Genomic DNA, 17,034 nt, shown 5'->3' with positions numbered 1-17,034 from the left:
GCATGTTGGATAAAATTATTCCATTATTCATTCATAATGAGTGAAAAAATATCACGAAACAGTACATTTTAGTTGTTTTTCAAAACTGGATAAATACACATGGAAACTCCTGGGAAGCTTACATCCAGATTTAAGCAGGGAGCATTTGCTGGCTGCTGGGGGCATTTTCTGGCTGCTGGGGGCATTTGCTGGCTGCAGGGGGCATTTGCTGGCTGCAGGGGGCATTTGCTGGCTGCAGGGGGCATTTGCTGGCTGCTGGGGGCATTTGCTGGCTGCTGGGAGCATTTGCTGGCTGCTGTGGCTGCTGGTGACCACCAGAGTCCCCGTCCGGGTAGTCTGGGGCTTTGCCAAGAGCCTAAGCTATTTTCAAGCTCAGAGTAACAAACCTCTTCATTTGTGAAACAGAGCTGTCTCTGTTATTGTCTTGGCCAGCTGCTGGGCCTTGCTCAGAGTCCACACTTGACAAATCATCAGAGCTGCTACAGCACGTTGATGTACAGAGCAGATTCTAATCCGGACCTAGCAAAACAATAACCAAAGGACCAAATGTGCCAATCAAAGCGTTTCCACGTTGCCCTGTACACAGGAAACCTACTCACTCATTCTGAGCAGGGGAGACTGATCTGTGCAGTGGGAAAACCGGGGAGCACTGCTGCCCCTTTTTGCCTTTCCAACCCATGCTTCCTCAAGATCTTGCGTCCCCAGGAGGGTCCTGCAGGCCCCCAGCAGGCAGGATGGCTTGACTGCCAGAACCTGGCTCCCTCCTGGCAACCACAGCCGTGGGAGCAGAGAGACTGCTGGGTGCCAGCCGATCGAGGCCAGCAGCCCTCTTTGAGCCCCGTTGCCACGGGAACACGTGGGGCAGCTGGCAGGGTGCCTTTCCATTTCATTCCACTTGGAGCTTATCTGCTTTCATTTCCCTGCCGTCCCATCCTCCCCTCCCTGGGGCTCAGTCCAGTGGTCAAGGCCTTGGTTTTGGGGTGAAAGTGGAGATCCCAGGTCTCCGGCCCTCTCCCGCCGGCTCTCTGCCTGAGCAGTGTTGGAGCCAGGGCAGCTGCAGCCAGAGAACCCTCTGAACCTCTGTCCTCTTGAAACAACCTCGAGAAACCCAGGGATGTGCTTGTGTGTGGGTGAATGTAGGTCAGCCTGTCAGGCGCATCTGCCACCCTGTGGGCGTCGGGTTGGGCTCTGCCCCTCCTGGTGCCCTTGTTCTCCCCTCTGTGTCCCCAGAAGCAAAACCTGGGCCCTGGGCTGGGCTGACATCCACTGAAGGGGTCCCTCAGTGGATCAGCCCAGAGCTTTAGTGCTGTGTGGGCTCACGAGGAAGGGCTGCTCAGCAAGGACACAGGCTCTCCCTGCAGACCAGGGAGGTGAAGCTGCGCTCCAAGGGCCCAGCACCCAGGGCCGGAGCCGCTACGAGACTCACTCGTGATTACATGGACCCTTCCCTCCGCCGCTCATGGCTCCTTGCTCTGAGCCTGCTATTCTAGAGAGCAGGGAGGGGCTGCTTTGGGGGGTCCCTGAGGGGCTGTGGGCTCCAGCACCAGGTGGACTGGGCCCTGGGTTTGTTTTCCTAATGGGTTTGACCCCCTCTGGTTCCGGATGGGAGTCCCCGGATCTGCCTCACCTACTTGGGACGTGCCGGAACGGAGAGTTGAGGACTCCGTGCCTAGAAGGCTCACAGGCCCTGGGAAGGCACCTCCTCAGCTGTGGCGCTGGGAGCTCTAAGAATGCGCTTCCTGCAGAGCGCGGAGGAGCCCGAAGGAGCCTGAAGGAGCCCAGGCACCTGCTGCAGCCCGACTGCCCTGAGGCTGCTGGCTGGGCTGGCGAGGAGACCTGCCAACCCATGATCCCTGCCCAAGGCCACCTGCCCTCACCTGGGCCGGGGGAAATGGGTGATGCCAAGGCTGGGTTGTGCCTTGGGCCTCAGACTGCCCAGCCAGGTCCTAGTCTCGCTGGCCCAGCTGTGTGACGCTGTGCGCTGAGCAACTCTGGTCTCTTCCCAAGGCCACCCAGGAGGGACTCCCATCCCTGAGGAGCCTCTAGCATGGGGACAACAGAGACAAACCGCTAACTCGTCTTTCCCGTGGTCACAAACTCCTTTACCTTGACATTCTCCAAATCAAAGGGCACCAGACATTCCCAAGGCCCATCAGTCACCAGGTCAGTGTGATGACGTGGAGGGGTGTGATTCAGGAGGTGAGCTGCTCAGCGTCCTCCCCCAGAGGCCAGGTGCTGGCCGTGACAGGTCTCCTGCACCTGTTGCAGGTCTGCCCTCCTCACTCCTCGGCCCCCTGTGCTCAGGCACGGTTCTCAACACGTTAGGAGGCCCTGAGAAAAAGTGTGCCTTTGCCCAGGGCTGCTCCCCCCTCACTGGTCCCTGTGAGGCCCTGCAGTAGTTACTCAGAAGTCCATCTGAAGGACCTTCTGCCAAAGCTGTGGTCATAGTCAGTGTGGCCTTCAGCTATTACTCAGGGGCTCAGCTCCTGGGTGGAGACCACATGGGAGGTGAAGGGGTCCCTCAGTGGATCAGCCAGAGCCTTAGTGCTGTGTGGGCTCAGGCATGTGTCTGCCCGTCATGGCCACGTTGTTACCGTGTGGCTCTGTCCCCAGGCTGTGCATGGCTGGCCCATGCTTACGGTGACCACAGCTTTGGAGGAGGGTCCTTCTGATAGACTTTTGAGGAGGCACTGATGAACCTCAGGCATGTTTTATCTGAACTACGGTTCACTGGTCCCCCCGGTGTCCCTCTGTCCTGATGGCTGGTGCTCTCACCATACTGTTCCCTGATGCCTGTGTTGTGGGGATGTCCCCTGGCCTGGGGATGAGGACGGGGGCACCTAGATGTTTGTGCCTGGTAAGCCAAATACCTGTGCATTCTTATTGTTCTTTTTCTTTAAAAATCGGTGTCCACACCTTTCCAGCCAAGTGGACTCCTGTGCACACTGGGTCTGCAGGAGGGTCCCCTCACGCGAGGTCACCTTCCCGCCTCGATCAGCCATGAACACCCTTTATGGTAGGAAAGCCTCGGGCTCCAACAGTAGGTCCCAGGAGAGTGGGGCTCCCTCCAGCCCGGGGGGCCAAAGCTGGAGCTGGGGCGAGTCGCACGAGCCCTTCTTCTGTGGACACCAAGTCCACCGCCCCAGACAGGCTCCGCCCAGGCCCCCAGCGCGGATCTTACCTGCTGTTTCTGGCCGCCAGTTCTTCCCTCATCTTTTTAATGTCACTCTTGCATTTCTCAATCTCCAACACTTTGAGTCCTTCCACTAGTGACAAAGAGACACAGCAGGGGGTCACCGCGGAGAGACTGGGAGGACCTGGTGACCAGGGGCCCCGGGGAGGACGGGCCCTTGGCAGAGGCTCTGGCCCACTCTGCTGACAGTAGGATGGCCCCACCTGCCCGGCTGGGCCACAGGGACTCTGTCACCCCAGGCATGTTCCCGGCAAGCTCGAGCCCCGTCTGTCTGTGCTGTATCTACAGCGTGGCAGCCCCACCCCCACCCCACGTCCCCACCCTCGCCCACGTCCACTCCTCTTCACGGCCCAGTGCCAGCTGAGGATATGAGAGTCTTTTATCCCCCAAAGAAGGAACGGGGACATGTGGCCCTGGGCACTGAAATGCAGCGAGGCCACGCTTCCTCGGCAAGCACTGAAACCTCATTAAGATAAAAGCTTCTCTTTAAGCTCCCAGAGCAGTTAACCAGGAGAAAACCTTGACCTCACCCAGACAGCAATCAAGAGGCCCAGCTAACGGTTAGCAGAGCTGGGTCTGGGCGCTCCCAGCCCGCTGCCCCCCATCCTCCCCGCGTGGCCTGCAGGAGGCTTCCAGGGTAGAGTGGGCCTGGAGGAAGGAGAGGTCAGCTTTGTCACTTTGTAATCCCACCTCAGTAGGCTATCCTGCTCCTCATCAAGCTCGGCTAAAGGTGAAACAGGAACAGATTCTGAAGGAAAAGCAAAGGGAGGGGCTTCCTGATGACCCTCCCACCGGGGCCACCTGGGTCCAGTGGCAGCCTGGCCGCACTCAGTTAGGAACCTGATTCTTCTGCCCAAAGGGGCGAGCTCAGCTCTGGTCCTGGTGATGGGCTCCTGGGCCAGGGAAGCTTCTGTCCCCCTCTATACCACCACGGTGGGCAGACTGGGGACAGACACTCAGGTTGAGGTCATGCATGGAGCCAGGGCGGTGGCCACAGGGGCACTAGAGGCTGGACAGCCACACCACCCTTTGGAGGGATTCCTCCTGCTTTCTGCATTGTGGGCCCCTTAAGAAGCTGCTGAATGTCACGGTCCTCTGCTGAGATGAGGTGGCCTCCCAGGGCCCCCCAGACCTCAGTGTCCCCCCCTGCCCGCCTGTGGGCTCGCCATGAGGACACTGACAGGAGCCAACAGTAGATCAGCATTGGCAGCAAGCAGCAGCTCATCTTGCCAACACTTGAAAGGCAGAAAGTTCCGGAAAGTTAGTAGATCTAGGGGAGAGACAGGCCTGATGCAGCCAAACAGGGTAGCCCAGCGCACCACAGCCCGCGAGCGCTGGTTTATGAATTCATCACGTGTCTGGCCCAGGAGTCCAGGGTTGCTCAGATTGAATACCATCGTCTAAACGCCAGGCTCCCTTCGGGAGAGTCTGCAGCTCCCCTCCGTGGCTCATTTCAGCTCCAGGAGCAGGGCTGGGGTGGCCTCTCCTAAGGGGATGCACAGGCAGTGGCAGGAGGACAATGGAGTCGAGGCCAGACACAAATACTATGCATCAGTTCCTCGTCCACCCTCAAACTGCAGGCACAGGTTTGCAGAGACCAAGGACCCCAAAGTAGGAGCTCCCCTCCCAGCACTCACAGGGCCCTGGAGTCCAGCCCAGAACTGGCCCATCATGTCCCCTGGCTGGCCTGGGCCCTCAGACAGGCTGACCAGCAGGCTTAGCAGGTCTGGAACCTTGGGCTGTCTTCTCAGACTTCAGAAGGGTTTCTGGGGCCTTCTGCAAGTCCCTGCCTCCCAAAGAAATTTTAGTTTTAATCATTAGCACTGTTTTTTTTTTTTTTTTAATTATCTGCTCTTCTTAGATGTATCCTAAGAGAGACGCTGCCTCGGGGAAGGGTTTGGTGCACACCAGGGCTGAGCAGGCAGTGAGGCTCTGCCGCTCTTCCTTCTCCCCCTGGCTCTTGGCGAGAGGCTGGTGGGGGCCTGGCGGACGCAGAGCTAATGGGCTGTGCGAGAAGGGGTTTGAGCAGAGCCCATTAGCACTGTCCCCAGATCTGCCTGAAGTACTTCCCGCATGACAGAGAAAAGCAGGAGTCTTCTGGGTGGTCTGCATGGATCAGCTCTGACAGTGGCACAAGCTAGGTTTAGGTTTTGGTTCAAGCCCAGGGCACCAGTAGGTAGGAGGGGCAGGGCGGGCCATGCTGAGCCCAGCACACCACAGCCTGCGAGTGCTTGTTTATGAATTCATCATTGATCTCAGAGAAGCCCTGACTCCCTGAAGAAGCCAAGACGTTCACACACAAAAGGAGAAAAGCTGTAAAGTCAATGAGGAGAAATTGTTATTTGATTCAGAAGATTATGTGTTCAAGAAGGTCGAAGAGTAAGCAGGAGATTCCACTAGAACAGGTCCTGGGCAGTGGACTCCAGCAGATGCCCCCTGACTGAGAAGCAGAGGGTCGCCCTGCAGGCTGACAGAGCCGTGTGCATTGCACACTCGAGTGCGAGCGTATGTGTGTGTGTGTGTGTGTGTGTGTCACATGAGAGGGTCTACATGGAGCTGCATGCCAGTGGCCTTCCTGGTCCAGCAGCTCAGGCCAGCTGGCTCCCAGCAGCTGTGCAGGGTCAGGACTCACTGGATGGAGCAGTTCCCTCGTGGCCAGCATGGGAGGTCAGCTGCAGGCCCCTTCTCCAGAGGACCTCCCTCTCCCTTCCTGATGGGCCTATGCTCATCTCTGGGCCTTCTCTCTGGAGCTCACACTCCCCGGGGCTCAGCACCAGTGGGCATCCCTGGCCACATCCACTGGAGGACAGGCCAGGAGCCTGGGACTGGCCAGCCAGAGGCACCAGGAGAAGGTGAGCCCAGAGCCAGGTGGGGCCCTCTGGGCGGAGACCCTGCGTGATCAGGGCTGTTCCAGGGGTTCTCCTGCATGGCGGAGGAGGGCGAGGAGCCAGGAGGGTGGGGAGACGCCAGGAGGAGTGGGAGCAGGAGCTGGAGCTTCCAGGTGGGGTGGGGGAGAGAGGAGGCGGGGAAGGGGCGACGGTGCCGAGGAGCAGAGAGGCAGGGCGCCCGCTGTGGGGCATGTACAGGCCGAGCCGAGACTGGCTCTGTGCACCTGCAGGTGTGGGTGGTGACTCGGTGGCAAGCCTTCCCTGTGCTCTGGGCCGGAAGCCCTTCCTGAGAGTCCCTGCTCCATGGGGCTGGTGGGAGGCTGAGCCGGCCTTGCGCTTTGAAGCTGGACATGCCTGAGGCTCACTGCGGAGGTTGCACCAGGCCCCTGGAACCTGCGAACATGACCTTGTTTGGGCAAAGGTCCTGGACAGAAGTGACCAGATACTGAGGTGAGACCATTGTGGATCCAGAGGTCCAGTATCGGAGGGAGATTCGGGACACAGGGAGGATGTCAGGTGAAGACAGAGGCCAGTGGCAGTGATGAGCATCCCAGCCAGGGAATGCCAGGAGAGGCCGGGACACAGGCTCCCTCAGGGGCCCTGAGGAGCCCACCCTGTTGACACCTTGACTTTGAACTTGGGGCCCGCAGCATCATGAGAGAAGGCATTTCTGTTGTTCAGCCCCTACTTTGTGGAACTTTGTCAAGTGGCCCCAGGACGTGAACACAGTGGTTCCTTGGCTTCCCCTGCAGTTGAGGCGGGCACAGGGTCCAGCTCTGCAGGCTCTGAGTCTGTGCTTGGTGATGTGAAGAAGCAACCTGATGTCTGCAGCGGAGGCCGTCGGGACCCAGGGTCCAGGGCGAAGGTGCCGGGAGAGCTGTGGCAGTGCCTGGGCTCGGGAATGGCAGCGCTGGCACCGAGAGTATCAGTGCTGTTCCACAGCGCAGCCTCCAGGCCAGCAGGCGCTGCCCGGAGTTCTTCTGGAAGAGTCGTGCTCTGCTTGAAGCAGCCGTCGTGTCTCTGCCCTGGGTATGGGAACCCTCGTGGGGCTGTTCCTCTTCAGCTAGTGCTCGCCCCATCAGGCAGGGGCAGGAGTTGAGAGCAGCCTGGCCGGGACTCCCTGCCCTGGTCCCAGTCCTGTTGATCCGCACCTAACCCTTGTGGCATCCTCATCCTCCACGGGTTAAAGAAAACCGAAGGTCCAATGAGCAGGTGAGTTTTAAAACGCCAACACACTTTGAAAAGTTTGCCCATGTCCATGGAGCTCATGATTCAACTTGTTTAGATGAATCAGTCCTGGTGTCGTGCTGATTTTTCCATTTTTTTTAATTATAAGCAACTCAAACACGATAGGAGAAGTGACATTCTGTCAATCTTACAAGCACAGATCTGCCAGGTGTTCTGGGGAGCAAGCCAGGCCCCTAGTGGTCTCTTGTTTGGATATTGTTTGCTTAATCCTGTTAATAAATAAGGTGCCCATTAACCATTCACCTCCGCTGGGACACTGACAAAGCACCTCCCGTGCTGGGCTGCGAGCCGGATGCGGAACGTCAGGCGGGTGGAAGTCAAGCCCCGATCCTGCCATTAGTGCCGGGGTGCGAGACGTGGGCGACTCGAAGCTGTCTTCCTCCCAGAATGTGGAGTTCCAGTAGCTGAATCAAGACTGGAATCGACTCTCCTTTGCTCACTTTGCTTTTCTGCTTTGCTTTTGTGATAATTGGAAACCAAGAGATAACAACTGTGTAGACATATTCCAAAAAACCACAGCGTGCGGTGGGTGTGCCGAGAATGTCCTCATTCTGCAGCAGCCACAGGCGAGGCCTGAAGCAGAGGCTCCGGGGCCAGGCTGAGTGTGAGGCGCCCGAGTCTTCCCTCTGCTCTGTGCGCAGACAGCCTGTGTCCTGTGCCGCCGTGCTTTAAAGCAGGGGTGACATGCTCAGATGGCTTACCCTTCCAGCCCTGGGGAGGTCACAGGAGCCCCAAGCATTTCATAAGGAAAACAGCCGCGCTTACCAGTGGCACTGACCTCACCCCGTCCAAGTGGTTAGCTCTAAGGTGGTTAGAAGACAGAAGCAGAAAGCCAACAACCCCACTCACATTCCACGCGTTTCTCCAGCACCGCCAGGTGGTCCGCTACTTCAGCTTTCAGTTCATTGATCTTAAATGCTCTAGAATAAAATGGAAAAAAATACAAAACGTAACTCATAAAATCCTCAAAGCTAAACGTGGCCCAGCCAACTCTAGGATCCCTGTCAGGGGCGAGGCCTCCAGGTGGCTGGTGTGGGGAGGAGACCAAGACACTCAGAGATGCTTTTAAGGAGCTCAGTGTCCCCAGGTGGTGGACTGACTTCCCCTGACCTGGGCAGTGAACAGAAGTTTACAAGGTCCTCAGGTCACCAAGCACCCCACCCCCTGGGAACAGTCACCTTCAGGGGACTGGTATCACCTCTGGAGGCCCTGACCAGTCAGTTCAATAATTCATGGGCTTTAAAATACACCGCCCATCTGTCCTTTCCCCCATTTTAATCACCCTGGGACAGTGAGGCACTGCAGAAAAATCAGTCTGGGAAACCGAACGCCCACTTAGAATTAGTGGGCAGCTCTGGACGGAGATGCAGCCCCCTCTGGGAGGACCTCAGGGAGGAAGCTCATTTTTAAAATGGTGCTTTTAAAAAAAAGTACAGACTGTCTTCTAGTCCAGAAGAACCAGCCAAGAACATTCTCTGCAGTTGGAGCTCACATTCTGGAAGTGACCGTGGGACCTGGTCTTGGGGATAAGGTGAGCATTCCCGGGGTGTGCCCAGCTGCTTAGGGACAGAAGTCACAGGGGGAGTCCTGCTGGCCTAGGCCAGCCTCAGACAAGGGCCTCCTGTGCCACGGAAGCAGACGGCCCGTCGGGACAGCGCGTGTGTGGAGGGCTGTGCACCTGGAGAACTGCTCTGCCACCTGGGCCAGCACGCTCTGGGTTAGCTCTTCTCTCTCTGAAAACCAAAGAAGAAAGGCAGATGGAACACGGGCACAGGGAGCTGGAAGTCACCGCGGGCCAGGCCAGGCACGGTGGCCAGGGGCTGCCGGGTGAGCTGCTGAGACGCGGGGCCTCCCGGCCAGCAACCCGGGCAGGCCTCTCTGGGCCTGGGGGTCCCCTTCCTCCTGGACTGCCCCAGGCCCAGCCTGCTCCCACTGGTCCTCGGTGGAGTCCAGGCTGTCTCCAGGTGTCAGCACCAGCTACAGAGGCAGGCACTATGGGGCTCACTAATGGGAGGCTTTCCCTGAGTGCCCAGGCCCATTTATGGGGGCAATTACTCTGACGAAGCAAGTTCAAATGCAAGCTCAAGTGTAAAGCGTGGTGTTCTCCTGGCCGGCCTGCAGAGAGGAAGCAGGAAGGTGGAGTGATTTGTCCCCCGGCCGCCTGGTCTGTAAAACTGGGCTGGGTGACCGGTTTATAGGGCTCAGGTCCCAGGATGCCTGTAACCTGCCTCTTTTCCTGTTCCCTGACCAGTGCCATGATGAAGACTCATGGCCAGGACTAGGTGTCCACAGGACTGTTCTTGTCAGCAGCTCTGGGTTCTCGGGCAGGGAGAGGTCTCTTCCTGGTCCAAGTGTGCCATTCCTGTGTCCCCTGAACACTAACAGCCTCCGGGGCTCAGTCCTGAGTCCAGGTAAACTTCTATGTTGGCTTGAAGCTTAACTCTCCGTGTAAACAAAACAAGAGAAAACAAAACCGCTCCAAACGGACAAGACCTAATACCCCAATTTGGCAATGGGGTTCCTATGCTGTGACCCAGTGTCTCCTATGTAGGAAATAATCGTGAATGTACACATCCCAGTGTTATTTAAACAGTGAAAACCAGAAGGACTTACATGTCCATCAAATGGGATTGTGTAATCATGACATGAATGGAAGGGAAGATCTTGGAAAATGTTCCTATTTTTGGAGTCTTAAAAATTAACGTGGTAATAGAGAATGATCCCATTTTTCAAAATATACTGGGGAGGATACATTCCAAAGTAACAACAGTGGTTACCCTTCGGTTGTAGGAGTTGTTACAAAGTTCATTCTTATTTTTGCTTCCCTATATCTTCTACATTTTGTATAATGAACATGTTAATTTCACAAAAAGAAAAAAATTAAAACCGATCAACTTAAATTCACCTCTTGCGACTCCATTGCTTCACCTGCCTGCAGTAGACTCTCAATTTTATGATCCCACACCCTGAGAGGACTGTGCAGACCTATGTCACAGTGACTGTCTCTCAGGTACAGTGTGACCTCCTGGCACGGAGTTTACACTCACAGTGCAAACGCCCCTCAGGAAACCTGTTTGGATAGTGCCAGGACCTAGTGAAGCTGCTGGCCCTCTCTCCACATGCTCCCTGGCCTGCATGGTTGTGCCCTCTGGGCATCCCAGACCTCTAGGTATCAAGATCTTTACTTCCACCTGTGTCTCCCAACCCCAGAATGGGTGCCCATACGTGGGTGGGTGAGATAGCCCGGGTCTCTCCAGATTTAGCATTCTGTGACTAAAAGAGAAGAGGAAAAAGTCTCTTGAAATTACAAGAGTAAAAACCCCATCCAGGAAACACTTCTAGAGCCACAGGTTGGGCTGCTGGCCGGTCCAAGGACTTGGCCTTCAAAAAGTCCCACACCTGCCAGGGAAGAAGAGTGGCGACCTCAGCAAGGATCACATAGAGATCCTCCGCCCGCGGGGTGAGCTGAGCATGGATCTGCATCACTTACGACAGGAACAGCCACAGGTCACAGACGTTAAGATCAACCATGACCAAGTCAAGATAGATCAGGAAGTCCGTCCAACGACGGGCACTCATGGACCCTCCCAGCCACCGGTGTCTGTTGGGCACATGCCAGGGTGGGCCAGGATCCAGGCCGTGAGGACAAGCTCCACAAATTTTAAAGAACCGAAACCGTTCAGAGTGGACTCTCTGACCCCAGGATCATTAAGATAAGAGGACAATCTCCAAACAGAAACTAAACACACTCTAACTGGTCTATGGGTCAAAGAGGAAGTCTCAGGGGAACTCGATGAAAACAAAACACAACCATCAAGCCTTTGCCGTAGGACACACCGGAGCAGTGCTGGGAGGGGACCTGAGAGCCCGGGAAACCAACACCCGGCATACAAGACCCCTGAGAACCCAGAGAGAGAAGAGCAAGTGAAGCTCACGGCCATGAGCCAGGGCCTGGGTTCACCGGGAAGATCAACAAGTCGGCAAAATCCTTGCAAGTCGGACAGCGAGGGACAGAGGGGCCTCACCACCGACCCCGACATGGCGGGGACTGTAAGGGAGCACACAACCTCCACAGACAGAGTGGGCCGGCTCCCCAAAAGGCACCAGTACAACTCAGCCAAGAGGAAAGGTAATCTGAGCAGCCTGCAACTATTAATGGAATCGGATTCATAATTAAAAAGCTCCTAAAAAAGAAATTTCCAGGCCCAGAGATTTCACTGGTGAATTCTACCAAATGTTTAAAGAATTAACACAATTCTAAACAATCTGTTCCAGAAAAAAAAAAAAAAAAGGAGGGAACACTTCCAGATTCATCTTATGAAGCTGGTATCAGCCTGATTCCAAACCCACAAAGACCGACAACAGCCAAAAGACAACTTCAAACCAATTCCTCTGTGGACACAAGGACACAAGGACACAACGACAAAAATGGTAACATTTTAGAAAACATAACTCAGCACTACAAAAGCACCATGCCGGCTCAGGGGCAATCACCAGTGAGTGTGTCACCACAGAAAGGCTGGAGGGGAAAGATGGCACAGGGACACCAGTTAACTCATAAACCGTCTTCGACCACGTTCCACCCACGGTTATGACTCTCAGAGAACTAGGGTCGGAGAGGGACTTCCTTCAGTTGGTAAAGAGGCGTCAACCACACCCCACTCAGCTCGCATGAAGTGGGGTGGGGCAGGTGGCCTGCCTCTGAGGGTGGCAGGGCCCAGAGCTCACCCCACCGTTGTTCCACTCAGTGCTGGAGGGTCCACCAGAGCAATCAGGCAAGACTCAAAAACAAAACTCATGAGCCAGAGAGAAGAAGAAACGCTGCCCTCGTGTGCCAAGCACATGACCGTCTATACAGCACATGCCAAGGAATCTCTGCCAGACCCTCTGAGGACCAGCAAGTGAGGTCAGCAAGCTCCCAGGAGCAAAGGTACACAAGTCCCACTGTACTTACACACTCCAAGGACCATGCAGACCCTGAGGAAAAACATGCAATACCATTTATAATCCCCCCAAAGGAAGACATGGCTGAGGTGTGAATCCAACAAAGCACAAGAGAAGAAATCAAAGAAGTCACCAACACACAAGGCCTGGTCCGTTAACGGCTGGGAGACCCCACGGCACAGATGCCGACTCAATACAGCTTTAACAAGATTCCTACCAAGATCTTGGCAAGATTCTTTTTGCAGAAAGACAAGATTATTCCAACATTTACATAGAAAGACACAAGAACTGGAACAATTGTGAAAGAGAAGATAAAGTGGGGGCATCAGTCTATTTGATTTCAAGACTTCTTTAAGCTAAAGTAGTCAAGACTGTGCAGTTGTGGAGGAAGGAGGCGGACGGACAGACACCAGGAGAACAGATGACAGCAGAGAGCCCTGAATGGCATCACACAGGACTGACTGGTTAGTAAGGTGACAGGCACTCCCAGGAAGGAGGGACAGCCGTGCAAACCAAAGGGGCTGGAGGAACGGACGTCCGCAGGCAGAAACTTCACAATTTTACATAAAAATCAGTGCGAATGGACCAGGGCTGCAAAATAGAAAACCATGATAAAACATTCAGGGACATGAACAGGAGACAATCTTTAGAATATTGCAAGAGGCAGGTTCCTAGGTGTGATACCAAAAGCACCAGCCATAAAAGGAAACGTTGATAAATTGGACTTCATCAGAGCACCGATTTTCATTCTGAGACAGGTGCTTAAGAGGATGAAAAGGCAAGCTACAGTCTGCTATGGATATGGAAGGAAACATTTCAAACCACCTGTTACGGTCTGGATGTGAAGTGACCCCCCAAGACAGGTCGAAGCCTGGGTCCCCAGTGAAGCAGGGTTTGGAGGCAGGGCTTGAAGTGAGTGGCTCCTGAAGGCTCGGCCTCATTCATTAGCTCCGGAAGGATCCATAGCTGACTGAGAGCTGCTCCCAGCACCACGGGGTGAGTGGCTCTGCCCTCCACCCGCCCTCCTTCCACCATGATGGGGTGCCCCAGGCACCAAGGGAGCCGGCCAACCACGGACCCTGAAACCACAAACCAAAGCCAACCTCTCCTCCTTCAGCTGTTTCCAGGTGTTTGTCAGATGATGAAAGGTTACTAACACCCACACACCTGACAAGAAGACCTCACTACAGAAACACATCCACTGTCAAACTCAACAGTGGAAAACAAACAACTCAATCTGCAAACGGGCAAGAGGCAGCGAGTGAGTCAGTGCAGACAGATGGAGGACAGGAGCGTGACACGATGCCGAGTGTCCTTCGCCACGAGGAAATGCACACTGAAACTGCAGCGCGCTGCCACCGCACGCCCATCAAAATGGTAAGACAAAACCAGCACCAGCCCCCGAGGCGAGGAAGACCCAGAGGGCGGGGCCACTCACGCTCTGCTGCTGGGCAGGAGCATGCTGCGGCTGCCCCAGAAAAGTTGGGTAGCTTCTTAAAAAGCCAAGCAGGCAACTACCCTGTGACCTCACAATTCACTCCTGCGGTTGCAGAGATAAAAATTTATGTTCACATTAACACCTGGACACAACGTTCCCAGCAGCTTGATTTGTAATAGCCCTGACTGGACAGAAGCCAGAGACTCTTCAAGGGTGAAAGGCTAAGTGAACTGTGGTCCACCCATAGAACACGGCTCAGCCATAAAAAGAAATGAACTATCAATACAGAAACAGCGGCCGGCATGCCCGTGAGGATCATGGTGGGAGACCCAGCCCATCCCCAGAGATCCCCTGCAGGATGGACTCACAGGGCATTCTTGGAATGACTCCATCAGGATCCGTGATCAGTGGCTGCCAGGGTTAAGGAGCAGGTGGGGCATAGAAAGGAAGTGGTGTGGCCTCAGTGCGCAGCAGGAGGGGTCCTGAGAGGAGGGAGCCATCTATGTCTGAACTGTCAGTGTCCAGAATTGGTGTCACCAGGCCACAGTTGTGCCCGATGTTACCCCAGAGGAAATTGGGCAAAGACGGATGGGCTGTCTCCACATTTGTTCTCCTGGCCGCATGCAAACCTGCAACTACCTCCACACAAGGCCTCAGAACAGAAGGGGCTTCCCCTAGGACTCTGGAGGTGGGACCTTCCGTGTTCCATCATTCTGGTGCCCGATTTCAACTTCCAGCTCAAGTGCCATCATGCATCGTGCCCTTCATCTGGTGCCTTCCTCCCAAGCTCAGCGCTGGGGGAAGTGCTAATGTTCTGGTTCTCTGCAAGGGCCCAGAAATAAAGCCCATGGGAACACCCCCAGAGGCCACAGCAGCTCAGCACAACCAGCTCCCTGGGCTGTCTCTTTCCAGACTGCAAAATCTACATCTTTTTCCAGGAGAAAGGAGGGGGAAAATGCTGGTGTGCACAAAGACCAACCACCCACACATCCATAAACACAGCCTGGTCCGGAAGTGGGTGCCTCCCTCCCCCAGTCGCTGGAATTCCTGCAGTGGCCACTATTTCCTCCCGGTGGATTTCAGAACTTACAGATGAGCTGTGACTGGACGCGTGTGAAGTGCTCAGGACAGGCCCTGGCCCACGGGAAGCAACGTGACCTTCCCTGCCGTGCCGTCCTGACGGCCGTCTCTCTAAGGCTTGCTGACAGTCACCGTTCTCCACCACATCCCCTCTTGCTTGTGCCACCCACCCTGGTGGGCTGTGGTCCTTGGGATGATGGGGGTGGGGGGCTGAGAGGCCCAGACCCTGCCTGCAATGTCCTGAAAGGGCTCTTTCCCTCTCCAGCACCTGGGAACCCTCAGGAGCCCGAAACCCCTGAAGATGGGGGCAGCAGTTTTCAATTGCAATCGTTAGTCATTTGCCACCTTCTTGGCAAAACTACACCCTGCCACAATTTGCTATTGTGTAGGATACCTAGTGCTGTTTCCTAAATGCTGCATGATGTGTACTGATGTTTTTCTTTTTTTTTTTTTTAAATCAAAACATATTCAAGTGACTTGGCTTTGAGAATTTCTTAGCAGGTTCCAGAATAATCAGCAAAAGCCAGAGATTTTGGTAATTCGCAGCTGGGAAAGACTGGTCTTTGGAGTTCCTCTCAATCTCAAGGATTTTAAGTAAATGGGAAGAGTAGAAAAAAGAGCCTGGGGTCAGGGAGTCAGCCTTAACTGGCACTGGTCAGGCAGATAAACACCAAGGAAGAGCAAGCTGACGCTCTTGGTGACTCATGCTTCCAAAGGAAACCATCCCAGGAGATCAGGTAGCGTACAGTCTGAAAGTGGCCTGGAGTCGGGGTGTCCTGTGGACTTCCAGGATGGACGCTAGGCACCCGTGACTGTAACAAGGGTGAGATGTGACCTTCCAGACGATCCATCCCAGCGCGGGCTGAGGGAGGCTCGTGCACAGCCTCACGAGTCTGGCCTCCCTTCTGCTCAGGTCTTAGCCCACCTGTCCCCTCCTGTGAGGGGTGCCCACTGGGAGGGCAGTGGCAGCAGGGCTCCCCGTGCTACAGGACAGCCGAGTTAGTTCAGGGCAACCTTGGGGGTGGCGAGTTGGGGTCCTGGCTTGAGGACACTGCCACTCAGCCCAGCACCTGGGCACAGAAAAGGACCAAGGCAGGTGGAGCCAACTGAGTCCTGGCCACTCTGCGGAGGGGTCTCCTGGAGCTGTCAGCTGAGGCTCCTGGACAGGATTCAGCCTGTGGGGGCGGCGGGAAGGGCACTCGGCCCACGGTGCTTCCCCAGTGGCGTGACTGGCAGGATGTGCCCTGCCCCCTGCAATGCCCACGGAGTGTCTGACTCCGCCTTGGCCTCCTGCATTTCAAGGAACCTGCCCTGCCTCACCCACTTCTTCCAGGAATTGTTTACCATCCTGAGTCTGCCCAGCGCAGAATGACCCAGGGGTCTGCTCTGAGGGATCAACGGGAAAGCCTGCCCTTCCCACCAGAGACCGTGGCCGGAGGTGCTCCCTGGTGGGCCGGCCAGCTGACGGTGGCTCACCTTTCTGTCCTGTGCCACTGAGGACAGGGACAGCCATCTCAGTTGTTCTGTGCTCTGCTCGCCCAAGCTGTTTGGACATTTACCTCCTCCCCTGGACAAGCGGAAGCAAACCCGGCTCTGGGGATGCACTGACCCCAGCCTGGGCCTGAGGGCTGGAGACCTGGGGCGCCAGCGTGGGCACCACCTGCGAGCCTTTGGCCCCGCCGCAGGGCGAGAACAGCACTCCACGGCCTGTGGCTGCTGCCCGGCGCCCTGCACGCCCATGCCCGTCTTCAGGTGGCTGGCGACCATGGCTTGACCCACCGGGCTCAAGTCCACACGCTGCGGAGATGACACAGGCACCAGGCTTCACCCGCTGTCTCCACCTGGAGCAGCCGAGTGGACACCAACGTGCCCCTCGTGATCCAAGCTCAACACGCTCCCCACAGCAGCAAAAAGACAGGAGCAACGCAGGAAACCCACGGCCCCTTCAGAAAGGGTGTCCTACGAGTTGCATTAGGGAAAAACCCCATGTACCTGGCCCCAAAGAGACTAGCTCTTCAGAGTCCCCGCAGAGGGGTCACCTATTTCCGCTCTTGTCCAGCCCAAGAACCAGGGCACTACCAAGGATGGCTGGTGGCCTCCTGCGGGTGGGGCTGGGGGTGTCACCCTCTTCCTGGGAGCCAAGAGGGGCTGGACTCACCTCCCGTCCACAACTGCTCTCTCCCAGCCCTGCAGCCGCCCTCGAGCCAGCGGGGAGAGGACGTTCGAGTGCGGGGACAGTCATG

At 55.9% G+C, this 17,034-nt stretch overlaps 1 protein-coding gene across 1 annotated transcript in view; it reads right to left on the bottom strand.

Annotated features, from left to right (window-relative positions):
* Positions 1 to 17,034, bottom strand: part of Pde9a (phosphodiesterase 9A) — an 84,318-nt gene that overhangs the window by 17,896 nt on the left and 49,388 nt on the right. The window contains exons 5-7 of the mRNA XM_026410069.2: positions 9,008 to 9,062; positions 8,179 to 8,249; positions 3,182 to 3,266 (exon numbers count right to left, since the gene is read on the bottom strand). Coding sequence (XP_026265854.2) covers positions 3,182 to 3,266; positions 8,179 to 8,249; positions 9,008 to 9,062 — 211 coding nt within the window. The remainder of the gene's footprint in view (positions 1 to 3,181; positions 3,267 to 8,178; positions 8,250 to 9,007; positions 9,063 to 17,034) is intronic.

The sequence above is a fragment of the Urocitellus parryii genome, chromosome 2 (genome assembly GCF_045843805.1).
Source record: "Urocitellus parryii isolate mUroPar1 chromosome 2, mUroPar1.hap1, whole genome shotgun sequence".
In the NCBI taxonomy this organism is placed as follows: Eukaryota; Metazoa; Chordata; class Mammalia; order Rodentia; family Sciuridae; genus Urocitellus; species Urocitellus parryii.
The sequence above is the reverse complement of the archived record's forward strand: the minus strand, read 5'-3'. Positions and strand labels throughout refer to the sequence as shown.